The 27,869-nt window shown below is 42.9% G+C and overlaps 1 protein-coding gene across 1 annotated transcript in view; it reads left to right on the top strand.

The window, feature by feature from the left end:
• The window catches only part of ALDH18A1 (aldehyde dehydrogenase 18 family member A1), a 67,768-nt gene that overhangs the window by 5,786 nt on the left and 34,113 nt on the right, over positions 1-27,869 (top strand). Inside the window, 4 exon segments of the mRNA XM_073595760.1 lie at positions 9,033-9,182; positions 9,309-9,413; positions 18,166-18,324; positions 22,012-22,102. Of these exon segments, the coding sequence (XP_073451861.1) occupies positions 9,033-9,182; positions 9,309-9,413; positions 18,166-18,324; positions 22,012-22,102 (505 nt within the window).

Below are 27,869 nucleotides of genomic sequence, written 5' to 3'. Positions count from 1 at the left end.
GAACTCTTCACCCAGCAGCTGAAAGCTGGTCTCTCCCCTCTCTCTAATGCCAGCTTTTATCTGCTGAAAAAGACAGCTACACATGCTCAGAGCGCTCTCCCTTCGAAAGCTGCACATGCTCAGAGCGCTCTCCCTTCGAAAGCTGCACATGCTCAGAGCGCTCTCCCTTCGAAAGCTGCACATGCTCAGAGCGCTCTCCCTTCGAAAGCTGCACATGCTCAGAGCGCTCTCCCTCCCCTGTAGCCACAGCAGCTGAGGTCAGCACTAGGACCCATTCAAATCCGCGTGAAAAAAAAATGCAAATTGCGCTTGTGGCACAATTCTTAGTGGAACTCCAAACTGAGCTAGCAGATGCGCATTTTGTGATTTTGTTGCAAGATAACTGCGTGAAGCTCGCAGCTCGAAAAGTTGCAGGAGCTTTTTTTGGCACACGTACGGCAAGCTGCCTTATACACGTTGCATGAACCATATAAAATAAATGCGGGCGAGAATGCACGTTTCCACTACGCCTAGTGTGAATGGGGCTTTACTACAACAGGGGAGAGTGAGAGCACTGCGCATGCATGGCTTATGAGCATGAGAGAGTGCGCACTTGTGTGATTGCTGAGGGCATGTGCTTAACCACTTCAGCCCCGGAAGGATTTACCCCCTTCCTGACCAGGCCATTTTTTGCGATACGGCACTGCATTGCTTTAACTGACAATTGCGCGGTCGTGCATTCTTTTTCCCACAAATAGAGCTTTCTTTTGGTGGCGTTTGATCACCTCTGTGCTTTTTATTTTTTGCGCTATAAACAAAGAAATATCGACATATTTGAAAAAAAAAAAACACTATTTCCTATAATATATATCCCAAAATTAAAAAAACAGAAACAAATTTCTTCCTCAGTTTAGGCCAATATTTATTCTACATATTTTTGGTTAAAAAAAATCGCAATAAGTGTATATTTATTGGTTTGCGCAAAAGTTATAGTGTCTACAAAATGGGGGATATATTTTTGCCATTTTTATTTATTTAACTAATAATGGCGGCGATCTGCGATAAATTTTTTTTTTTTTTTAATTGGGATTGCGGCGGACAGATCGGACACTTTTGGCACTTTTTTGGGACCATTGTCATTTATACAGCGATAAGAGCTAAAAATAACCACTGATTACTGTGTAAATGTCACTGGCAGGGAAGGGGTTAACACTAGCGGGCGATCAAGTTGTTAAATGTGTTCCCTCAGTTTGTTCTAACTGGGGGGGGGGGCGACTACCTGGGGGAGGAGACTGATCGTTGTTCCTATACACTAGGAACACATGATCTGTCTCCTCTCCTCTGCCAGAATGGAGATGTATGTGTGTTTACGCGCGCAAACACACTCACACACTGACTCTGTCCGGCGCGATCGCGGGTGCCCGGCAGATATTGTGTCCGCCAGGCACACGCATTGACTCCTCAGTGACGCGCACCCCCTATACCCCTTACAGCGGCCGCCGTACAGCTACGGCGATTTGCGCAGGGGAACCATTCTGCCACCGTCAAACGACGACGGGCGGCTGGCAAGAGGTTAAAATGGAACTATAGGTAAAACTTTTTTTTTTTTTTTTTTTACTTTAGAATAAGGAAGGGTTACAACCCCTGTCAGATTTTTTTTTTTCTCCATTTGTGTCCCATTGCAGAGATTTCCCTGCACTTCCTGTCCAATAACCAAACAGGAAGTGAGAGGGGAAATCCCTGCAAATTAAGGGAATTCCTTGGGGACCCCCCAGGTCACCAGAACTAGTGTCCCCCATTGGAAGATTTCCCCTCAATTTCTTTTCTGGGGACAACCCAAAATTTGGGATTTTCTTGTACTTTCAATGATAATAGTAAACAAGACTAAGAGAGAGGGGGAATCTCCCCAATTGGGGTCACAGCAATAAAAACCTGACAAGTGTTCTAATCCCTCTCCCCTCCAAAACAAAACATAAAAAAAAACTTGCTCTTAGTTATACTTTTAATATACAAAGTGTCCTGAGAAGTAGGCAGGACGAAGGGAATGCCTACAATATTGGAGTTTTTCAGCCAGATTTCAGGGGTGCCGCTAAAGGCCTACAGCTATGACCATTACATTAAAGTGGTTGTAAACCTCAGACATGAAATATGATCAAAGCATATCCCTCTATAGTGTGCACTTGGCTCAATTAAGACCACTTAGACCTGATTCACACCTATGCAGGTTGCAGTTTGCATATTCCAGGTGCATTTTGCGTTTTTCAATGCACGCTTTTGATCCACTGAAGTCTATGGAACCAGAAAAAAAGTCCCTTTCCAAAAAATGCACAGATGTGAACTGTAGAGTTTTTCTGCAAAACTGAAAGCGCACTAAAAAATGCATAGGTGTGAACCAGGCCTAAATGTCTTCTCTGCCTGCTGCTTCGTTCCTCTGCTATCAGCATGAATCATTTCTGACAAGTTTTCCTGACACCAAGAAAAAAAATGGTGACAGGAGGGATTTCCAGCTGATTGACCTCCTCCGCTCTGTTTCTGTGTGCTGTGTGGAGGGGGGTGTGCCCCTTCCATCCTATCAGCTCTCAGAACTCTCCTCACTGAGTTCTGCAGAGTGTAATTTCATCTCTCCGCCCCCTGATTTCTGAACACTCAGACAAGCTTTATAAATTCTGAACGGATGTAGAGAAAAGAAGACTGCAGATAAACAGGTACAATTTATGCAGGAGAATTTGTTTTATCTCTGTGTATCCCCTGAGATATTCCCTTCACTGGGTATATGTAAGGGTTTAGAACCACTTAAAGCAATATTTTTCAAACCTACATGTAATTTAACCTACTGGGGATCATTTCCGCATTGCCCATTTTCTTTAAAAGATGAACTTGGCTTTTAACGTCAATATATATATATATATAATGTCCGGTAATCTGATCTAAGATCTTGGTGGTCTTGAAAAAGTCTAGCTTGGCCCTGCCTTCATTGTGTGGTCATTAACCACTTCAGCCCCGGAAGGATTTGCCCCCTTTCTGACAAGGCAATTTTTTTTTTTGCGATACTGCACTGCGTCGCTTTTAACTAACAATTGCGCGGTCTTGCGACGTTGTACCCAAACAAAATTAGAATTTTTTTCCCACAAATAGAGCTTTCTTTTGGTGGTATTTGATCACCTCTGCGGTTTTTAATTTTTGCGCTATAAACAACAAAAAAACTGACAATTTTGAAAAAAAAACACAATATTTTGTACTTTTTGCTATAATATCCAACAAAAATGTAAAAAAAACAAATCTCTTCCTCAGTTTAGGCCAATATGTATTCTTCTGCATATTGTTGGTAAAAAAAAAAATCACAATAAACGTATATTGATTGGTTTGCACAAAAGTTATAGCGTCTACTAAATAGGGGATAGATTTATAGCATTTTTATTATTTTATATTTTTACTAGTAATGGCAGCGATCTGCAATTTTTTTTTTTTTTTTTTTTATCGGGACTGCGACATTGCGGTAGACAGATCAGACACCTTTGACACTTTTTTTTGGGACCATTGACATTCATACAGTAATCATTGCTAAAAATAGCCACTGATTACTGTATAAATGTGACTGGCAGGGAAGGGGTTAACACTAGGGGGCGATCAAGGAGTTAACTGTGTTCCCTAGGTGCGTGTCTGACTGGGGGAGGAGAGAGATCGTTGTTCCTACTAAGTAGGAACATACAATCTGTCTCTACTCCCCTGACAGAACCGGGATTTGTGTGTTTACACACACAGATCCCGGTTCTCGTTCTGTGAGGAGCGATCGCGGGTGCCCGGCGGACATCGCACCTGCCGGAATCATTCATCGGCTCCGGGGACGTGCGCCTGCTCTAGCGTCTTAAAGAGCCAACGTATAGCTACGGCGATTTGCGCAGCCGTGCCAACCTGCCACAGTATAACTGCAGCGGCTGGTCAGCAAGCGGTTAAAGCTGGCCATATTATGTAGTGCAAGGGCCTACCTGATTGCATACAAATTGAAGTGTTTAGGTGTGACCTCATACTTTATGGTTTTGCTAAATTTTAAAGGAAAGTTGTACAAGAGAATTGTATAGTGTATGGCCGGCCTTACCTTCACATTACAGGATCAATAAGACGGCTTGGTAGAAGGAAATAAGCATGACTGAGCTTAGCCTGTACAGGGAGGACAATGATATAGCGGGACCAGTACAGACTACAGACCCCCCCCCCAAGAAAATATTACATACTAGGGGAGGTTGAAAAAAGACACAAATCCATCAAGTCCAACCTATGTGTGTGATTATGTGTCAGTATTACATTGTATATCCCTGTATGTTGCGGTCGTTCAGGTGCTTATCTAATAGTTTCTTGAAACTATCAATGCTCCCCGCTGAGACCACCGCCTGTGGAAGGGAATTCCACATCCTTGCCGCTCTTACAGTAAAGAACCTTCTACTAAAGCTCTATTAAAGCTATATTTCGCTAAAAATACATAATATCATTATTATCAGACACAAATACAACATAACTCACAGAATTCCTGCTAAATCTAAAAGATAAAAATGAAGATGATAAAAAAATATACAAGCAAGGCAGTTGGAGCTCCGGGATCGGAGAGACGGAGGGATAGCAACAAAGTTACAGTAATAACAAACTCACGAGCAGAGTTGGCATTAGAGCCAGTGCTGGGAGGGGGGCCGCACAGGGAGAGGATTGGTGAGGGACAACTTTCTTTCTCAGCAGATAAAAGCTGGCATTAGGGAGAGGGGAGAGACCAGCTTTCAGCTGCTGGGTGAAGAGTTCTGCAATTGTCATCAATCACTAACTCCCCTCCCTTTGTGCTCGGGCCCTCTACAAGAGGACTGGTGGTCTTCCCCCCCCCCCCCCCCCCAAAATCAGTGACCCTGCCTGCCCCTGACATAGTGGGTGACTGAGCTGTAAGAAGCACGCAGGACAGGATGTTTTATGCCGCGTACACACGGTCGGACTTTTCATCTACAAAAGTCCGACAGACTTTTGGCGGACTTGCGGCAGACTTTCTCACGAGCGGACTTGCCTACATACGATCACACAACAGTCCAACGGATTCGTACGTGATGACGTACACCGGACTAAAACAAGGAAGTTGATAGCCAGTAGCCAATAGCTGCCCTAGCGTGGGTTTTTGTCCGTCGGACTAGCCTACAGACGAGCGGATTTCTGGGTCCGGCGTAGTTACGACGTAAAGATTTGAAGCATGTTTCAAATCTAAAGTCCGTCAGATTTGAGGCTGGAAAAGTCCGCTGAAAGTCCGGGGAAGCCCACACACGATCGGATTGTCAGCCAGCTTTAGTCCGTCGGCGTCCGTTTGACTTTTGTAGATGAAAAGTCCGGCCGTGTGTACGCGGCATTAGACTTTTCTGACTTCCCTGGCTGCATTCTTGTTCCAGGTCAGCAACTCATTTGGTAGTAAAGGCCAGAAGGGGATGACAGCCTTCGAACCTGCAGCTTTGCAAAGCAAGTCTGCAATTCCATCTCCAGTTCACATTCAGTTATTTGTGAACTTTAAACTTTTTTTTTTTTTGCCAACTTGCTGAAATAACAAGAACAATTATTATGTCCATAAAGTCATCAACAAAGTGGTAAAAACTGTGTCCGGTGGCCTTTGTTCCGTATATATGGTATCTGGATCACACTTATTAGTTCCCTAAACTGTTTTAAAATTGCTGGTTGTTACCTCTGACACTGATGACTGGATTTGGGTGAAATGGTTGGAGAATTGCTGATCAGATCCAGAGTGTGCCTTCAGTGTTTCCACTTAACCAAGTGTGTATATTTTATCACATATTCAGAGTATCTCCTTCCATGAATACATTGGAAGTAGATGGGATATCAGTTTGTAGATAACTGTGCCTACTTTTACTATGGACCACAGATCTGTATTCAAATCCCAACCATGGCACTACCTGCCTGGGGTTTGCATGTTCTCCCTGCGCCTGCGTGGGTTTCCTCCACACTCCAAAGACATGCTGGTAGATTAATTGGCTCCTGTCTAAATTGACCCTAGTATGTGAATGTGAGTTAGGGACCTTAGATTGTAAGCTCCTTGAGAGCAGAGACTGATGTGAATGTACAATGTATATGTAAAAGAGCTGCGTAAATTGATGGCGCTATATAAGTACCTGAAATAAATAGATCTAACTGTGGTGTGACTGTAATTACTAGTGGTGCACCGAAATGAAAATTTCTGAACCAAAATTTTTAATTAATATCATGAATATGAACTTATTGTCAGCCATTATCTCCACCTTTTTTTGAAGCGGTGTTAAAAATCCTGCTTGCTGCATTTTTGGTGCATATTTGGCAAACCACACCAAAAACGCACCTTCCCATTGAAATGAATTGAAAATGCAGCAAGAACACATCAAAATTGCACTTATGTTGAGGTTTTTTTATGCATTTTTTTGAGTCACGTGACCTATGAAAAACTCACCATAAGAAAGGTAAAATCGTTGCAAGATTTTGGCACAGAGCAGCGTTCCAAATTTTGGTGTATCACTGGAAACAGACGGAGCATCTCTTTAGAAAACATCTGAACATTTCATATTCAGATGTTTTACAAGTAAAAGTGCAGAATTTATAAAGCTTGTCTGAGAGTTTAGAAAAAAAGGGGCGGAGAGATGAAATTACACTCCACAGAGCTCAGTGAGAGCTGATTGGAGAGAAGAAACGCCCCCCCCCCCCCTCTTCACACAGTAACAGAGCTGAAGCTGTCAATCAGCTGGAGGTCCCATCCCGTCACCATTTTTCTCTTGGTGTCAGGAAAACTTGTCAGAAGTTATTTATGCTGATAGCAGAGGAATGAAGCTTCAGACAGAAATGACACTTAGTGCTCTGGATTGAGACAAGTACACATTGTAGAGGGATATGCTTTGGTCATATTTGATGTCTGAGGTTTACAACCACTTTAATAAATACATGAATATACAATAAATGTAATTGCCATACCTGTAGGTAATTTGTTTTATTTGCCCCCCCTCCCCCGGGTAAAATAGAACGTCTGAGAAAATGATTATTTAAAGTTAGAATGGGCCTGTAATGATTCATATGTAATGTCCGGTGGGCTACGGGGATGCTTAAACTTTCATGTGTAGTCAGCCACATACAGTGCGATTTTTGATCTTCTGGGTGGCGCTTCAGCGACTTCACATCTTGTGCATTGAGGACTTGTACACTTGGCACCTCCTCAATTCAGAAAATGTTTTGTATCCTTTCCGATACAAGGTGTTGAAGGAGAGGGGATCGTGACATCTCCTGCCCCTCCTCTCCACGCTATCCAAGCAGAGAACTCCTTGTATTGTAAGGAAAATATGTTTTCTGATTGGTGGAGGTGCCAAGTGAGCAGCTTTTTTATTTGTCAGTGCTGTTGCAGATTTTCCCTCGCTTCTGTTTTGGGGAAACTGATGCCACAGAGCCTCAGGATCCAAAACTGGTTCGAAAACTAAGAAAAAAAAAGGGGAGGGGGGTTTGCCTGGATATAAACATTAAAGCATAACTCCACTTTTGTTGAGAAAAACACATTCCCTTCTGGGTGATCTTTGTACATTGCAAGGATAACAAGCTTTGTTGCAGATTCCTACCTTTTGTTATTCTGTTTGTCTGTGCCTCTGTACTGAGGGGGTCTAATGGGAGTGGTTTTATAATTAACTGTCAGGTGTGGAGCTGCAGGGCACTAATGAGGAAATCTGCTGGGCCTGCATCCCTTTTAGACGTGTTCCTATTGAAAGTATCTCTGCAAAAATGATATTTTTGTTGCAGGGGATGCCTGAAATCTGACTTGTATCTTAGGCAGACTTCTGGGAAAATTGGTGAGCCAATCACACAAGCAGGAAATGTTTCTGGGGAGTGGTCAGTACACACTCTGTGTACAGAACAACTCCAGGTAGCCATATTGCAATGCATTATCAGAAAATTACAGTGGCTGCAGATTGAAAAGGAAAGGTCATTTTTAATAACATTCAATTATTCAATTCAATAAAGCGCTGAGTAAACTGTTGGCGCTATATAAATCCTGAATAATTAATTACAATATGATCAGTGTCGTAATTACTGTATATTTTGCACCATAAGACGCACCTAAGGTTTTAGAGGAGGAAAACAAGAAAAAAAAATATTCTGAACCAAATGGTGTCCTAAAATATTTAATATTGTACTATCATTGGTGGGTGGTGGAGACACAGTAATACCACCCCCTTATCAAATCAGCTCAGCTACACTATATACCGTGGTTGTGGTGGACACAGCAAACTCCCCCCTTCCCAGGTTAGCTCAGGGTGACAGGGCAGACACAAATACCCCTTCAGCCTCTTCTATCACAATGGATCAGGTGACTGGGCAGTGGATACCGTGCCAGTCCACACCTCCCACCCCCTTATCACCAGCTCACCACAGGCAGTGGAGGACACTGCCATTACAATCCACAACCCCCTCTGGCTGGCTCTCAGCCTCAGATACACCCGGGCAGCAGCTAGGAAGGAGGACTGGGGACATACGGTAGTTTGCAGGAGCAGCTGCCGGTGGAAGGAGCAGGAGACTGGACCAGACCATGGCGCCGGGGGTGTTCCGGCTGAAAAAAAAAAAACAGCCAGGGCTCTTGCCGCCGTGGGATGGTGTCACATCTGGCGGGTATCAACTGACCTGGGTGCAGAGCGCACCACCATAGCAACGCCACTGACACTCCCCCCATGTTTTGGCACCCGGGGCAGACCGCCTCCTCCCGCTCCTACTTGGTATGCCCCTGCAAGGACCTGCCTCACATCCTGTCCTCTCTCCTCCACAGAGAAGCCGAGCGCCGATATTCTGATGCGGCGACGGGGGGGTCGGGCGGTGCCTGGTCAGTATACGCTCCATAAGACGCAGGGACACTTCCCCCATTTTTGGGGGGGGGGGGGGGACTGCGTGTTATGGTGCGAAAAATACGGTATATGCGTTATATTATTTTTTCTTTATTTGCGTTCCCCCCCCCCCCCGAAAGTGGAGTTATCCTATAAAATAAGGATATCACTGATAGGATTGCCATATAATTGCAGGTGTCTGTGCTGCAAAACCAAGGCCGAGAGATGATGATCGTCACCAGCGGAGCTGTGGCGTTTGGAAAACAGCGTCTTCGCCATGAGATCCTCTTGTCCCAGAGTGTGAGGCAAGCATTGCATTCCGGGCAGAATCAGCTGAAAGAGATGGTAAGATTGTGTGATGTGTTGGAGCTTTTGTATTTATATGTTGCAACTTTAGTGCTGGAACTTTTTCTGTGTTGATGCACTTGATGGGTGTTGTACCTTACTGGACATCTCCTCTGTCCTTTTTAGCAAGTCCCAGTACTGGAGGCACGAGCTTGTGCAGCGGCTGGACAGAGCGGGCTGATGGCTCTTTATGAAGCTATGTTTACCCAATACAGCATCTGTGCAGCTCAGGTAAGACATGCCAAATTCTATTGTAATGCAGAAAATTAATGTGATTGGAACGCTGTCTTTTTTTTATTAATTTTTTTTAAATTCAAATAGCCAACCTGTAATCCTTTCCTGCTTTGTGATGTGGTTTTGCACAGAGCAGCCCTGATCCTCCTCTTCTCGGGTCCCCCGTTGGCGCTCTTCCTCTTCAGTGATCACCTCCATAGGAAGCCTCTTCAGATGCTCCTGAGGCCTGCTGTGCCTGTGTCCATAGACAGACAGTGAGGCTCAGCCTCGTCCTCTTAACCCTCATCACAGATTTTGATTGACAGGAGCAGGAGCCAATTTCTCCCACTGATATCAATCTGTCCTATGAGGTGGGAGAGAGGGGAGACCCTGTTCTTGTGCACATCGCTGGATCGAGATTGGACTCAGGCGTGTATACTGAAGGGGCTAGGGGGGGATCCCAGTCAAAGAAGGTTTTTTTTTTTGTTTTTTTTACCTTAAATTGTTATTAAACCCAGAACCTGCATTCACTATGGCCCCTTTCACATTGATATGTTTTTCCTGTGTGTTTACTCTGCAAGAAAAACGCAAAAAAAGTTTCCCTTTAAATCCTATGGGACTTTTCAAACCACTGCATGCTGCATTTTTTGGTGCGGTGTTGAAAACCGCACCAAAATCGATGTAAAACCTGTCTGTTTTTCACACTTGCAGGTAACCCAAAAATGCACCAGAAACGCACAGGAAATATGAAACGCAGCAAAAACGTGATAAAAATTGGGGTTGTCCCGATACCGAGCTTTAGCGCAAGTACTTGTACTCGCACGAATGCTCCCAATGCCTTATCCGATACCTGGTCGGTGGGCGGAGAGGGCGGGAGGACTCAGTGGAGTGTAGAGCAAGTCCTCAACTGCAGTGGAACTAGCTAGGTAAGCTGGCAGGGGTGCAGGGCGCAGCCGCATCGGGATCGGAGCCGTCCTATTCGGTCTCCGTCAGCGGCTGAACATCCTGACGCCCATCTTGGTACACCCTGCAGTAAGCCAGCAGCGGACATCTTGTTACACCCAGCCCATAAAGTTCGGGCTGGGTGTAACAAGATGTCAGCTGCTGCCTACTTCGGACGAGTGCAGGGTGTACCAAGATGGGCGTTGCAGCATAGCATTTCGAAATAAATCCTTTCCTCATGTCATTTATTCCTGCATTTTAGTGCCAGCCACTTGTCGGTGCCGCCTATTGGTGCCAGCCACCTGTCGTTGCTGCCTATTGGTACCAGCCACCACCATTAGTCAAACTGTCGCATGACATTTAAAAAAAAAGTATCGGTAATGGCGAGTACTTGAAAAAAATTATCGGTACTTGTACTCGGTCTTAAAGTGGTATCAGGACAACCCTAATAAAAACACATATATGCGTTTTTACCCCGATTTTACTACAGAGTAGTGTGTAAGGGCCCTATATCTGGTCTCCCACAGTACACAGAACATGGAAATGCAATTCTTTTAGTAAATATGAACTGATAAATACCTTTTCTCATTATGTATAGCAGTCTTGTGACTTCTATCAGTTCCTAGTAAAGCATGTAGGAGAAGTTTTCATTCTCCTTGATCCTCTGCCTGGACAGTGCTGATTGGCCCTGTGCTGATCACATGCACTCCCAAGAAAAAAAAACTAGCAATACGCACCAAACTGAGCATGTGCAGCCCATCTCCTGGCTCTGTAAATATCAGGTTATTTTTTTGGAGACAATGGAAGAAGGGGAGGATCAGAGAAGACAGGTTAAAATAGCCTTTTTACACAATGCAAATGAATAACCCCTTAGGTTCCACAGTGAGTATAACAAGCATGCTTTACTGCATATACAGACTGATTATACTGTTGTGGGTTTAGTAACACTTTAATGCAGAGAATGCGTTAAGATAAAAAAAAAAAACCTTAAGGCTTTAGAACCACTTTAGAGACACCCCATGTTTGTGGTATTTCTGTGGACATAGAAGGAGTTTCCAACTAGTGGCTTTGATAGACATAGGTGGCTCTTTGCAGATACTATGTATCTGCCATGTTATGTTCTTCCTAAAGCCAGGTTAAATTTTCCCAAATGGTAATTTATTAAAATATTTTATTTGTCAAATGAATCCTTTGGATTTTACCATTTCACTAATCATATTAGATGGTGCCCAGATTTGTGATGTAAAATTTATTTGGCTGCTTGTCCCTTTTGAATAATTATCTACAGTGTCTAGGCAATGTGCTGATTTTACCATTGCTGTTTTTGATGCGCTTTTTATGTTTTTCATGTTACATATTTCTCGTTTTTATTTATATATTAGGAGCCTGGTACAGAAATTTATTAGTGCAGGGCTTTTAAAAACTAACCCTTAAATTCATAGTTCGGTTCAGGGATCAAACTGCGTAGCCACCCCTCCTTTGCCCTCATTCATTTAAGAAAAAAATCCTTGTATTCTGTGAACAGTTCTGTGAATGGACAAGAAGAGATGAGGGTTGGATAGTGTTAGGATCTTCCCTCATCCAGTCACAGAATTATGTGCGTTCTTGGCACAGAATACAAAGCTGGTGGGGTGGGCTACACATAATCTCTGCACGGCATGAAAGCCGAACCTTCCAGTCTTAGAGCTGGAAAATGAGTTCTACATTAGTATTAAAGTGGGACTTCACTCTCTCAATCATCACTATCTTTTTTGAATCCTTATGCTGATAATATTAGTAAATATCAAACAAAAAAGAAGACGGCTCGTTCCTAGTAGACAAGCGCTCATGTGACGGTGAAATTTGAATATACACACCCAATCTGGGTATAAAAAAAGGGGCCAATTAAGGCCACAGCTGCTACCATATAACCAGCCCAAAGGGCAATAAAACAGGTAAAACAAAACAAAGTCCAGCAGACCCAGACAGCGCTATACACACTATAATTTTCAGTGTGCTACTCAGAAGTGCATACATATACACATTTATTTTTAGTTTTAGTCCATAATGTGTTGCAGAGGGGTGCTTTGTAAATCACACTGAAAATAGTAAGAAAGTCCAATAATACTTCGATTCAGTGAAAAAAGGCTGCTGTCACCAACACCTCCACACGTGCAGAGAAGTGGGGGGTGCAGATCCCCCCCCCCCCCCCCCCATAGAAAACTCTTACCAGTAAACTCTTGAACACTGCGCATAAATATCGGAGTATTATATGAGCAATCTCTCCAGGGATATTTCCTCTCCGAGTTCCATTGATACCAGACAGCTGGATCTCTCAATCAGGAAGTCATTCAAAGAAAAAAGGAGGAAACACCATAGTGTAATCCCATTTAAACCTCTTTATTTAGATTCAAAACTCAAACGCTCCCCCATTTAGGACTTGCACTTACATGTAGTCAGCAAGAACGATTGGGGACCCCACCAAGCCTGTCTCTCCAGCGGCAGTCACTACCGTGTACCTGAACGACGTGTTGATGTCACTACTATTCGTCGTATGGCTACACCCTGGCGCGTTTCGTCATTCACGACATCTGAGGGTGTGGCTATACAGCGTAACGTACCCTTATATACTAGAGCTTGGATGGGAATATTTAACCCCTCACGTTATATGGTCTCCTCTCTAAGCTGAAGTGTCGCTCCGGCAGCAGAGGTAACATGATCGGCTAGCACAGACTTTTGGGGGCCCAGATCTCAGAATGGTGGGAAGGCAGCTCCACACACGTACTAATGCCCGCAGATTGATCACCTGTATAACTTAACCATAGCAGTCGTTCCAACAGTATTAACTCATGATAATATAATACCTACATATAAAATGCATTCTCTTTTACCTATAACGGAAATTATACATGATTGCATAATACAATCATATACATTGTATACCAAATACATGTGACCCATTGGGCAACGACCAAAATCAATGACTACCGCAATAGAATAAATTCATACTGATTTTAAACATAAACTAAAAAATGCATATAAAATGTGTATATATAGGAGCCAATGAGCTCCACACTTGACTTCACATTATATAGCCGCCCCCCCCTTAGCATACACCATTATACGGTAGTTGGCATCTCCTACATAGTTAAATGGTCAATCGTCAAAGAAAAACTAAGGGAGACATTTCACATTAAAATATAAATTAATCAGCAATTGTGCTCCAGCCGACATGGAATAAGATCAACGGCTAACCTATCTCCCCAGCTGCCTCATTTTTCTCTTTTTGAATATTGGGGAAACGAGTAGTACCAAATACCATTAATATTAGAATAAAGTATAAATTAAGATAAAAATATAAATAAGGGCCTTGCCCATATACTGTCTCAATAAATACTGATGAAACAATTAACGTCCAGCTCTACATTCAAGCCACTGGGCATAAGTGTGTTCATCAAAAATATCTAGCGCGTTTCACTCTTAGATATTTCCCGTATTAGGTTAGAACCTCTCCAATTTGGGTGAACCTTATCAACCCCCCAAAGCTTTAGACCAGATAGATCTTGGTTATGATGGTTCTTAAAATGCATGGAAACGCTGTGATATTTAAACCCAATCTCTGTGTTATGCATGTGTTCCGAAATACATTTTTTTTAGGGTTCTTTTCGTACGGCCCACATACATCAAATTACATGGTCACTGTAGAACGTACACCACATGAATGGTGCCACAAATTATAAATTCTGAAATCCTCAAAGTTTTTAATAGGGTGATTGACCTTAGAACAAGTTTGACATCTCCTACAAGCAAAGAAACCCACATGATCCCAAAACATAACAGGTCTCACAGGTGAATCTAGCACTGTTTTAACCACCCTGTCCCCAAAATTGGGTGCCTTTCTATAGACGAAAGTGGGATTCGATGGAAGAGCTTGATTGAGGACTTTATCCATGCACAGAATATGCCAGTGACATTTGAAAATTTTCTCTGTATTGTATATGGAAATTGGAGATAAATCCCCACTCCTGCCTTGAGTCACCCAAACGTTCTTTGTCTCTTAAGCATGTTTCACGTGGAATACAACCAACCTCATATATAATCCTTGTTCAGATCCTGCTCTTTATAGCCTTTCTAAAGGAACCTATCACTAATTACTTTAGATTGTAGCTGGAAGTCGTTATCTGTGGTGCAATTTCTTTTTACCCGCATTATCTGGCCTTTCGGAATATTCCTTAGCCAATGGGGGTGATGTCCACTGCTAAGTGGAAGGTAACTATTCATATCCGTAGGTTTGAAATAAACTGTGGTGGTCAGCACATTCCCTTGTCTCAAGATGTTAACATCCAAAAAATGGATTTGTTCCCTAATAAATTCGTAGTCCAGTTTTATATTGTTGTTATTAGAGTTAAGTTCTAGCATAAAATCATGCAATGAACTTTCGTTTCCCTCCCAAATAAACAAGAGATCGTCGATGTACCTCTTGTAAAAGAGGAGACAATCTCTCTTTTTGGCAAATACCGATTTATCTTCCCACTCAACCCATAAAAAGGTTTGCTAGACTGGGGGCAAACTTTGCCCCATCACAACTCTTCTCTTCTGTGAGTAGAATTGATGGTTATACCAAAAGTAGTTATGAGAAAGGCAAAAGTCTAGTGCAAGTCTCAAAAATGCCTTCTGTTCAAATGGGATATCATCTCTTTTGGCTCAGAGCCCAATTCAACGATAGCAAGGCATCGTCATGTTGGTTGATGGTGTATAATGAAGACACGTCGGCTGTGACCAAAAAAACATCCGGTTTACCTGACAAGTCTATTTCACTAATAAACTGTAAAAGGTTTTTTGTGTCCTTTTAAGCTTTCGTCTGTAGAACACTAGCCTGTAAAAAGGTATCCAGGTACTGTCCGAGTCTCAGTGTGATTGACCCTATGCTATTCACGATCGAGCGTGCTGGTGGATTCTTAGGGTCTTTATGCACCTTAGGTAATGTGTAGATTGTTGGAATTCTACAAAAACGAGGTGCTAAGAATTAATTTTCTTTTTTGTACAAAACCTTTTTTTATCAAATCCAAGGTCTACCAATCTTTGGAGATCCTTCTGATAGGCAAAGGTGGGGTCAGAACTCAATTTAACATATGTACTCTCATCTGATAGCATTTTACCAAGCTGAGTGTCATAGAAGCTCTTATCCAAAATGAACACACCTCCGCCTTTATCTGCCGGCCGGACTATAATGTTATTTCTATCCTTAAGTTGCTCTATACCTTCTTGGATATGGCGGGGATTTATATTTTTCTTTGGTACCACTTCTTGCAGATCTTTCAAAATTAGGTTTTTAAAAACGTCCACATGTTGATTTGCAGTATTGGAAGGGATGAACAAATTTATTTTTTAAACCGCTATATATTCCTATCAAATTCATATTAGCCGTATTAGTATTTTTAAGCCCACTGTTTAAAAATATATTTCTTTAAATTAATCTTACGGATATACTTGTGTATATCCATATATATCAAACTTTTTTAAAGCTTTTTTTTTTTAGGAGCACGTTTAAGTCCAGAGTGCAGAATATTCATCTCCTTATGCGTTAATTCCACTTTACTGAGATTATATATTCCTTCTAATCTATCTCCCTCCACCTTTTTTTGTTTAAATTGGATCCTCCTACCTGCCCTACACCCTCTCCTTCCCTTCCTGGGGTTCTGGTGGATTTTGGTATGTTCTCTCCTCGTATTGAGGTTTCCACCATCCCTGCTGGTAGGGGGATGGGGGGGCTACTGGACCTGACGGCCCTTTCCTGAACAATCTGTTCCCTCGGTATCCGCCAAAGCCCCTCCTCCCTCTCCCTGTTGGATTAAGGGGTCAAATCTATTATGCGTAGGCACCCCTATTATAGGTGTGCGGTTGTCTATGGTGAAATCCACCTCTAAAGCCATTAACGCCCTGTGTGCCTCTTCCCCTGCCCCCCCCCCCATAAATTGTTGGAGTGGAGGGGCTTGATAATAGGAGGAGTTGTAAGGTGTAGAATGTATAACTGGGTTCAAATTCATCTGTTCAGGTCTAGTCTGAGGTGTTATAAGAGGGTTAGCAATGACATTAGGTGCTATTGATGGAGTAAGCTTATTCTGCCTTAGATACCGTAAATAGAATCATTCTTAAAATCATTCATATATTTATTTTTTGTAATTTTGCTGCAAAATAAAGCATGGAGACATGGATGGATGGGGTAGTTTACTTTGATTAGTAAAAATTAATCAAATTGCGTTTTTTTTTGGTTTGTGGTGCTCAGATACATTCTAGTTACACTATGTAGCTGCAAGCACAACCTTAACCACTTCCAGTCCAAGGACATCATGTGACGTCCTGGACTTTGAGTGGGGATATCTAAATGATGCTTGCCGCTACAAGCATTGTTCAGATATAATTTTTTTCGGCCGGCGATTCTGTGCACCTTAAGAACAATCATAGTGGCAGTTCAGCCGCTTGATCGTTCTTACTGACGACGGGAGGAGACATCTCCCCCGCCGCTCCGGTGCTTCTCCGGGCTCGCCCGTTTGATCAGTTTGCCGGAGAACAAATCGGTCTCTGCCGGACGTTGATCATAGAGATTTCTGGTGACCAGATGGTCCCCACTCATCTCCGACTCAAAGAGGCAAGAGCGCGACGTTATGAAGTCAAGTCCAGGCCGACGGGTGTAAACAAAGCCTAGCCGGGTAATCAGGCCGAGACAGTTCTTCTTTTTTTTTTTTTTTTTTTTTTTTGATCTCTTTTCAGCCTGGAGGAGAGATGTGGGGTCTTATAAGACCCCACATCTCTCCAGAAAGAGGACCTGTCGCGCACCATTCCCATTACTAGGGATGTATACATTCCTTGTAATTGGGAAAAAAAAAGTGATCCAAAAAAAAATTTTAAGAGAAAATGTACAAATAAAAAAATAAAGGTAAAATAAACAATAAAAAAAAAAATACATTTACGCGTCCCCGTCCTCACTTGCTCGCACACAGAAGTGAACGCATACGTAAGTCGCGCCTACATATTTAAACGGCGTTCAAATCACACATCTGAGGTATCGTCGCGTGCGTTAGAGCAAGAGCAACAATTCTAGCCCAAGACCTCCTCTGTAACTCTAAACTGGTAACCTGTAACCATTTTTAAAATGTTGCCTGTGGAGATTAAGTACCAAATTTTGGCGCCATTCCACAAGTGTGTGCAATTTTAACGCATGACATGCTAGGTATCTATTTACTCAGCATAACATCTTTCACATTATCGCGGTTGCCTATCCCTGTCCTGAAAACTGAAGACTGCCCTAGATTGGGAGTGCCCACCTGAATCTCCCAGTCTCTTGTAGTCTGTTCCCACAGTCATCTTTTGACGGTGACATTATAATTTAGAGCTCATTGCAGTCAGTTGTATTGCAGCTATTGTGCTCTGTATGCACATTTGCTATTCGAAGACCTTACCAATGCTGGAGAACAGCCAAGTTTCCGCACCATAAACCAGATCTTTCTTTTACTGCCTTTATCGCTCACAGACAGATTAGTCATATGGTATCTGAAATATGTGAGATTTATTTTGCCATTCTGTCCAGTTCGGTTCACCTGAAAAGACCTCATTACCCGGCAGGAGGACATTGATCGGACTGTGTGCCAATGTTTACAGACTAGGCTTGGTGACAAGACCCGGCACAATACAAGTGGTGTATGGGTGACTGCTTCAAAAAAAAAGTTTCTGTAACCCATGGAATCCAGACTTTATATTTACTATTGAATTGAATGTGAGTACTATTTGCTACAGTGGTGGAATTTGTGTTGGGTTTAAGCTTTTTTTTTTTTTTTTTTTTCTCTTCTAGATTCTGGTCACAAATTTGGATTTCCATGATGAGCAGAAGAGACGGAATTTAAACGGCACTTTGCATGAGCTGCTGCGAATGAACATAGTGCCGATCATTAACACGAATGACGCTGTAGTTCCTCCTCCTGAACCCAACAGTGATCTCCAGGGGGTAAATGTGGGTGAAGTATACCTGTGGGCTCAAGCTGCATGCAGAGCTCTTTTAGCATTTGTGCATGGCTAGATTCTGCATGGGTGCCAGAGAAGACGGGTGATGTATTACTGCAGGGAGCAGTGCTAAGGTTTGGCATGTGTTCCATTTTATAGTGCAACCTTTCTCAACCTTTTTATCCCAGAGGAACCCTTAAAATAATTTTTTAGGGTCAGCAAACCCTACAAACAGCTAAAAAAAGTCAAGTGGTACTGGCCCCGAAATTATGCAGGCGCCATCAGATGGGAGATCAGTCAGCCAGCCACAGCTTGAGGAACCCCCTAGGGTTCTACAGAATCTTGGTTGAGAATGGCTACTATGGTGTGACATTCTTTCCTACAAATATGGGAACACACAAAGATATCATTGGGGGAACAATAAAGCAAATAATAAATACCCCTACGTACGCCTTTGTGATCACAACAAAAAAAATCAATATAGAAAAATAAACTATAATAAAAAAAAATATATATATATATCTATATCTATATCTATATCTATATCTATGATCTCTCTCTATTTAGATCGATAGAGAGATAGATAGAGAGATAGAGAGATAGATAGATAGATAGATATAGAGAGAGGGATATCAACATGCTACTGCCAAAATCTAACAGTGTTCCACACACTCCCTCACTTACGATTAACACATGATGATTTAACGCTGCACTATACAAATGAGTAATATAAAGCAATTCGAAATAAACTCCAAATTAACCCCTTTGCGCCGATCGTATGCAAATTTGCGTTCATGGCTTGAAGGGGTTAAACCAGGGTAATGCCTGCAGCTGCAGACATCACCCGGTACCATTTTTTTTTTTTAGAGCCAGCGGTTGGCTTTTTAATCATAGCAACCGCAGGAGGGGACGACCCGCCGCTCTTCCCAGGCCTCCAATCCCACCGGGAGAACCGAGCCACCAGCCGGCGTGTCCTCCGCCTAGGCTGAGACCCAAACGAAGACGTATTCAGCTCTGATTGGGTCTCCGATGTAAAATCCTGGAAGCGACGTCACTTCCAGTTTACTCGGCTGCCAATGAAGCAGATTTTAAAAGAATGACAGTATTCAGAATTGTCGATTTTGGTGATCTGAATACTTTTAAGTGTAAAGGAGGGATTTGGGGTCTTTTAGACAATCTAGACCCCAGGTCCCTCCATAAAAAGTACCTGTCACCACCTATTACTGTCACAAGGGATGTTTACATTCCTTGTAACAGCAATAAAAGTGATCCGAATTTTTTTTTTTTAAAGAGACAGTGTAAAAAAATAATAAAAATAAGGGGGGAAAAAATGTTTAAAGCGCCCCCGTCCCAGCGTGTTCGCGCAGCAAAGAAAACGCATACGTAAGTCATGTCCGCGAATGTAAACGGTGTTCTAATCGCACATGTGAGGTATCGCCACAATCGTCAAAGTGAGAGCAATCATTTTAGCAAAAGACCTCTAACTCTAACCTGGTAATCTTTACATTTTTTTTTTAAAGCATCGCCTATGAAGATTTTTAGGTATCGTACTTTATCGCCATTCCACGAACGTGCGCAATTTTAAAGCATGACATGTTGGGTATCTATTTACTCGGCGTAACATCATCTTTTACATTAGACAAAAAAATTGGGCTAACTTTACAGTTTTTTTTTTTTGTTTTTTTTCGTTTCACGAAAGTGTCTTTTTTCCCAAATAAATTGCGTTTGAAAGACCGCTGCGCAAATACAGTGTGACATAAAATATTGCTAAAATCGCTTTTTTATTCTCTAGGGTCTCTGCTAAATAAAATATATATATATATATATATATATATATATATATATATATATATATATATATATATATATATATATATATATATATATATATATATATATAAATGTTTGTGAGTAATAAGTAATTTTCTAGCAAAAAATACGGATTTTAACTTGTATGCAACACAACAAATGTCAGAAATAGGCACGAAAGGGTTAAAGAAAATCCACCTACCCCTTATTATCATCCACTTCTCAATCGCTGCTTCTTCCATGAAAGTGACACGCCATTTGCTGTGCACACCACCATTAGCAGCTCACCAGCGTGGAATCATCTTGGGTTAATCGTTCAGTGGGGGAAAAGTAACAGTGTGTATGGGCCTGTTCACACTAGTGTTGCAGTTAAATCGCAATGCATGATAACGTATGAAACACAGTGCTATTCATTTAGAAATGCACCTAAGCAGCATGCACAACACATTTCTGTTTTAGCACGCTGCAATACACAGATGGGAACTAACTTTGTGCTGAAGTTTCCAGCCTGGGGTTCCTGTTCACCGGTTCAGGTGCGATTCAGGTCTGCATTTTTGCCTGAATTCGCAACTGAACCAGACACAAAAAACACACAGGACCCTTTTGGAATTCGCACTGCAGGTGCCCCAGACATGTGTGAACCGCATCCAATTTGCACATAAACTATATTACCAAAGGGTATTGGGACGCCTGCCTTTATACACACACGAACTTTAATTTGCATCCCATTTCATAGGGTTCAATATTGAGTTGGTCCACCCTTTACCGCTATAACAGCTTCAACTCTTCTGGGAAGGCCGTCCACAAGGTTTAGGAGTGTCTAAGGGAATGCCTGATGCTCCATACAGTTTATACAGTGCTGACATGGGGACATTTCTTAGTAATTGAAAAGTTTGTTTGGACCAGCTTGGCTCAAATAATTTTAAAATATCCCAAAACCTGGAGTTAGGCTTTAAGCAGTTCAAGAAAAGTATGTCTACTTTCAATAATTTCATCCATTACTCTATCTTATCTGTAGAGTAATTTCTGTATTTGATTATATTCAGACTTTCTGTTCCTCTCTAGCTGATGAAAACCCCAAAATTTAAAAAACACGCTGATCTTTATAGTTTCTCAACCCCTTTAAATTGTGCATGCCCAATTTACTTCCCTTTTTAATTGTTGTTTTTTTTCCTTGATTTTATTATTAATAATCTGCTCTGGACAACGTACATGTAGTATTTAATCCCACCTTCTTTGGTGCTGTCTATAAGATCGAACTGCGATGTCGGGCAGGGCACCCCTCTGTCCCCCACAGCCAACCGAACACACAGCTAGTAAGGAGACGGCTTCTTTGAGAGACAACTTTTTTTTTTTTTCCATTTCCTAACACTTGCTCGCTTGCCTCGAACATTTTAGCCATCGCCATCCAGGCAAGTTCCTGGAGTCAAAGCAGCCCCCTGCTTGTTAGCTGCATAGTGGAACAACTGTGGAGGTAGTGGTGGCATCTGTCCAACCTTGCAACTAGCCTACTACAGCACATAGGAGTATGGAACAAAGTACTACATGCACTTTGTCCCCTGGGGAACTGAATATAATAAAGAAGTTGTTTCACTTCAATTTTTATTAATTAAACCTTAAGATTTATATTTTTGCTTTCCAAGGCTCCGTGTGGTGACAAGGTCTTATGTATGTATATTGGGGTCATTTTACCAGCTAGACCTGGACATTGCAACCAATGTGACATCACTGAGTCTTCCTGCACTACATAGCATGCTGCTCGCTCGCTTGCTTACTTGTCTGCTGTATTTTTCTTGTTATATACTAATCATTAGAATCCAGATCTCTTCTTTCATCTAGAACTATGGTGTAAGACATTCTCTTCTCCTGACCTGACTTATCTCCACAGGTGATCAGCATAAAGGATAATGACAGCTTGGCAGCTCGGCTGGCTGTTGAGATGAAGGCGGACTTGATCATCGTTCTTTCTGATGTGGAAGGTAGTGATAAATGATCGTCCTCTGTGCCAGCAATTAGGACTGAACTAGTTCAACTGCTTTCTCTCTATGTTGTTGGGTGTGCCTAGAGCTTTGCTTATTATACACTTTCTAGGTTTTCTTAGAATCGGGTCATAAACTTTCTGGGGCAAGGATGAAAAACCAGGCAATGACGCATAAATGCAATTATGTAATTATTTTTATCTTTTTAATTAAGGCCTCATGTGCACAGGGTGTTTTTTTTTACAGCTGCTTTTAGCAGAGTCAGATGTTTTTGTTTTTTTTTTGCAGCTTAAAAACACCTCTCCATGTTATTCTATGGCCTCATGCACACACAGGCTTTTAAGAGCTGTAAGTGGCATAGGGGCTTTTCAAGCTGTAAAAAAAAAAACAGGGCTTCTGAAGACCAGCGTAAGGCTTCATGTACACAGGACTTTTTTACAACCTCACCTGAACGGTTTAACTTGACAGATAGTAACCAACGTTTAAAATGTCTGTTTTGCTGCGTTTATGTGCTGCGTCTAGTGGCGCTTTGCCGCGTTTGCGTGTAGAAGCGTTAAAAAAATATATATATTTTTCCAAATAGCCAAAAATGAAAAACGCCTGTAAACGAAGCGTGGCTAAATGCGAGTTACCGCTCTTAGCAGCCTTTGGCGCTTGAAATGCCTCTAAACTCAGCTTCTGAGTGCATTTTTTTTGCGTTCCAAAAAATGCCTCTAAACTCAGCTGCCTAGAAACGACTGTAAACTACCCTGTGTACATGTACTGATAAGATAACATAGAGGAGAGTTTAGGGGCAGCTGAAAAATACGCCCAACTGCTCCTAAATGTCCGTTTACCAGCAGCAGTGTAAACCTCCCAAAATCCATACCAGACCCTTATCCAAGCATGCAGCCCTGGTAGGTTGCACCCCCCCCCCCCCACACACACACACACTGGACCATACCAGGCCACACGCCCTCAACATGGGGGGGTGCTTTGGGGCGGGGGGGCACTGCGACCCCCCCCCCCCCCCCCCCCCCACCTCAAAGCACCTTTTCCCATGTTGATGGGGACAAGGGCCTCTTCCCCACAACCCTGGGCGGTGGTTGTGGGGGTCTGCGGGTAAGGGGGCTTAACGAAATCTGGAAGCCCCCTTTAAGGAGGTGGCCACCACATCCCGGGCCCCACCATATGTGAATGAGTAAAAGGTACAGTTTGGATGTGACTTCTATTCAAATCATTGGGGTCTCATAGGGAACCATTGATTTTGAGTAGAGGCAGAGAAACACTGCTAAAAGCTAGTGTGACTAAACATGCATTAATGCCACTGCAAAAAACTACTAAAAGCACGTTTTTACAGCCGGTTTTTCCTGGCGTTGGTAGTGGCTTTGCAGCTCGTTTTTTCTAACGCCCTGTGTGCATGAGGACTAAATGTGGATTTTAAAATGGACTCTTATGTGAGAGACTTGTTGGTTTTAGACGGGAGTAAATTAGAAGCTGATCTGTCATGGCTGAAAGTAGCTCTAAAGCTGACCATATAGTTAGAATTTCATTCAAAAATGGGCATTTTCTTTTTTTCGAAAGGTGTTTTGTTTTTGGTTTTACAGCAAAAAATACAACGGAAACAGACTTACATTACATTCACGTAATGTGCTTATGACTATACCAAGTCATGTAATCATTATGTAATCATGTACAACGAGCCGGTAGTCCGTGAAGGAACAGAAAGACCCCAACAACATTCATACAGACACACATTCAAACCCACACCACACATGACCCCATATCAACAGCAGATTTTCAAGGTCCCCCTATGTAGCAGAAAGTTCCACACAGAACAATCCCTGGTTAGTGAGTAGGCAACCTTCAGACCACTGTTGCTGAGTTACATTAGTGGAAGACTCGCTGATTGAGTTGTGAAGAAAGGACATCCCCCCCAGAAATACTCATCTAGCCATGGTGTCCATTTTAGTGAATTTCTTAGGCATGCCGTACCTTTTTATATATCATTTTAAATTTGGGGAGTACCCCATGAACGTTACGGAAGAAGGCCTGGGCCGAAAGAGGGGCCACGTCCTTCCAATGCAATGAGATGGTTTTACGTGCATAAAATAACAGTATGCATAACAAAGTCCTGGCGTGTGTTCGAAGAACATGATCATTAGGAGTTCCTAAAAGTCCAACCTCTGGGGTATGAGGTATCGGTAATGAAGCTTGTGGTCAAAGAAAGCAAATATATCCTTCCAAAAGGTCGAGAGTCCAGAACAGATCCAAAACACATGAAAAAAATCAGCAGCAATCATATCACATCTAGAACATGCAATATCCTGATCCAATCCCTTCTGAACCAGCCTGGCTGGTGTGTAGTGCAGGTGATGTATGAACTTAAATTGGATCAATAGGTCAGCAGTGCTGATTATATCCTGAAAGCATATCTCAGTTGCCTCTTCCCAGTCCTCTTCAGAAAGCTCAGGCATTGACAGCAGCCATTTGTGATGAGAGTTCTGGAAAGGATCTGCCCCCACCAACTGGAGGCGACCATAGAATGTCGTCACCAACTTGGCAATCTCCAGAAACTATAGGAGGTCCTCTATAGAGGATTCCATGAGCTCAATGGTCAACAACCCAAATTGTGTCTGAATGGCATGCCATTGTAAAAGATGTTTAAAAAATAATTTGTCAAGACCGTATTTATGTCTGAGTGTGTCAAAGGGTAGTAAGGTATTATCCTCAACTATATGGGAGAGATATAGTAAGGTATTCTCCTCAACTATATGGGAGAGATGAGCAATTCCAAATCGACCCCACCATGGTGAGTCTGGGTGACCAAGGAGCTCAGGGAGATTAGGATTCTGCCACAAATGGGGTCTGTGGCGAGATACCCAAAGAGGACTGTCAGAATTTTTCCCCCCTCCCTCCATGGAACCCCCAGATCTCCTTGACCTATGTAGCTCGTCCCTGAGAGAGGTAGAGGGTCCAAAGAGGGTCAACAAGAGCACTGTGGAGGGAGTTTGGGGGTTAGAGTGTAACCAGGTATGGACGTAGGCGAGTTGGGAAGCAATAAAAAAATTTGGACAGGCCAGGCCTCCCGCGGCCTTAGCCGCCTGTAGTGAGGACCTGGCTATACGAGGCTGGCAACCATTCCAGACAAAGGAAGAAAGGGTGGCATCTACTTTAGCAAAAAGTTTTTTAGGGAGAAAAACTGGGGCAGCTCGAAAACAATACAGAAATTTTGGTAAGAAAATAATTTTAAATATATTTATGCGGCCAATTGGATTGAGGGGAAGTGACATCCAGGTATGAAACCTTTCCATCATCTGTTTGACTATAGGAGTGATGTTGAGTTCTTCGTATTTAGAGAGATCGCCATGTATTTGGATGCCTAGGTATTTAAAGGATGACGTTAATTGGAGACGTGACCTTTGTAGATATTCAGTAGGGAAACCTCCTTTATCTCAGGCCTATGGGAAATGCCTGAGATTTTTCCCAACCCACCAGAAGCCCTGAAACCGCACCCAATTCCTCCACTATGTTCAGCAGTTTAGTAAATGAGCTCCCTCTACCGTCTAAGTATAGAAGGGCATCGTCAGCGTAGTGAGAGATCTCCTCTATTGGACCAGAGCGGATGCCCCCTATCTCTGACATCTGCTGCACCGCCAGGGGCTCAATGGCCAGTGTGAACAGAAGTGGAGAAAGAGGGCACCCCTGCCTGGTACCCCTCTGCAGGGAAAATGACCCGGAAAAATCTTTGTTGGTGCGGACTCTGGCCCTCGGGTCTGCATATAATAGCCAAACCCACTGGACAAAGTGCGAGCCAAAACCCATCCGTGCCATAGCTTCCCATAGGAAGGACCAACTCGCAGTGTCGAAGGCTTTTAACACGTTTAAGGATAGGGCCAAGCAACAACATTTCGCATGTGATGCACTATGGACATGCAAGAATAGCCTACGAATGTTATCAAAGGTGCTCCTGCCAGTCATAAAACCGGATTGGTCCGGCGGTATGAGAGATAGAAAAATAATTCTAAGAGAGAGAATCTTTGCTAGTATTTTTGCATCATTATTTAGGAGAGATATGGGACGATAGGACCCACATGTCATACCCAAACCTGGTAAGGATAGGTTGCAAACAAAATGCTTCATTCATAGTCGGGAAGTTTCCCCTGCTTAAGAGAGTCCTGGAATGTCTTAAGGAGCCTGGGAGCCAGGTCCTCTGTGTGCCTGGTACCATTCTAAGGGGAGGCCATCTAGGCCAGGAGTTTTACTGGTTGGTAATAGGCGTATGGCCGTAGTTGCTTCCTCCAACGTGATAGGTTTATCTAAGAGGAGTTGCTGGGGGGTACTAAGTGCTGGAAAGTCAGGTGATTCAAAGAAACTCATAAAGGCTTGCTCTGAAGGTACAGTCGTATCTTCATAGAGCCTGCTATAGAATTCTGCAAAGATTTGGTTGACAGTCAATGCGTCAGAGGTAGTTTACCCGTCTGGAAGTTGAATTTCAGCAATCGAACTGTCCTGAATGTCCGTGTGGGTGAGATACGCAAGCTGCCTACCGTTTTTTCCCCCCTATGCTCATGGATACGAGCAGAGAGGTACAATTGTTTCCTAGTCAAATCCACCATATGAAGCTGCAGCGCCCGATGAGCGTCTGTCAGCATTCCACAAGTCTCAGAGGAAGGGCTACTCGTGTGATGGGAGCATGCCTCATTCAGTACTTTTTGGAGAGCCTCTTGCGTGGCCTGCCCAACGGATCTATAACATTTAATACGTGCGATATAGGAACCCCTGGCCACCGCCTTAAAGGCATCCCAGACAGGGCCCCCGGCTGCAGAGTCACTGTTGGAGGACCAGTAATTGGCCATGTCAATCGGAATGGACTCTACTATTTCTGGCGTGGAGATCCAGAGAGGGCTGAGTCTCCAAGCCCGAAACGAGGGTCTGTGGCCCAAAGTCAAACCCACCGGTATTATGGCGTAATCAGACACCGTCTGGGACAGATATGCTATGGACTGGACACAAGGAAAAAGGTCACCCATAGCCAGTGCATAGTCTATTCTGGAGAGGGCAGCATAAGATCTGGACTGGCAGGAGAACACCCTGTCTCTGGGATACTTCCAGCGCCATAGATCTATATATCCATAGGTATTGCACCACACACAAAACAATTTAGATTCAGTTTGTAGAGGCTTCAACCTATCTAATCTAGGCTGCAACACAGAGTTAAAATCCCAAAGAATGAGCATAGGACAGCTAGGCAATGAGGCAAAATGTACATTAAGTTCAGAGAACACTGCAGCCGTGTCCGGAAGGGGCAGGTATACCGTGGCCAACTGGAAGGGAATTCCATATATAGTCACGTGTAAGATAATTTACTGCCCCTTAGGGTCCAGAATTTGGTGGCATGAAAATGGTAACCCTTTACGAATTAGAATCGCAACCCCGCAGGTATAGTTAGAATAGATAGGGTGGTAATTATGAGCCACCCAATGTTTTTTCAGAGCCAAAATCTTAGAACCTATGAGATGAGTCTCCTGGAGACACAGGACATGCGGTTTATGTTGCTACAGGGCCTCAAAGACAGATGCTCTTTTTTAAATTTAGAATTCAGTCCGCGGACATTCCGCGAACGAATATTTACCATGGACATAGGGTAGACATTACTAACTGAGGGCTAGTTACTCTCCCGCAGGAGATGTATATGGTCGACCAAACTTTTGCTTAACAGAGCTTCGGTAGCGGATAACAAAAGGGTAAGGAGAAAGATAATTCAGCTTTTCCAGCTTAGTGTGCG

This window comes from Aquarana catesbeiana, linkage group LG08 (genome assembly GCF_042186555.1).
Source record: "Aquarana catesbeiana isolate 2022-GZ linkage group LG08, ASM4218655v1, whole genome shotgun sequence".
Classification (NCBI taxonomy): Eukaryota; Metazoa; Chordata; class Amphibia; order Anura; family Ranidae; genus Aquarana; species Aquarana catesbeiana.
Note: the sequence above shows the minus strand (reverse complement) of the source record. Positions and strands in the feature narration are given on the sequence as shown.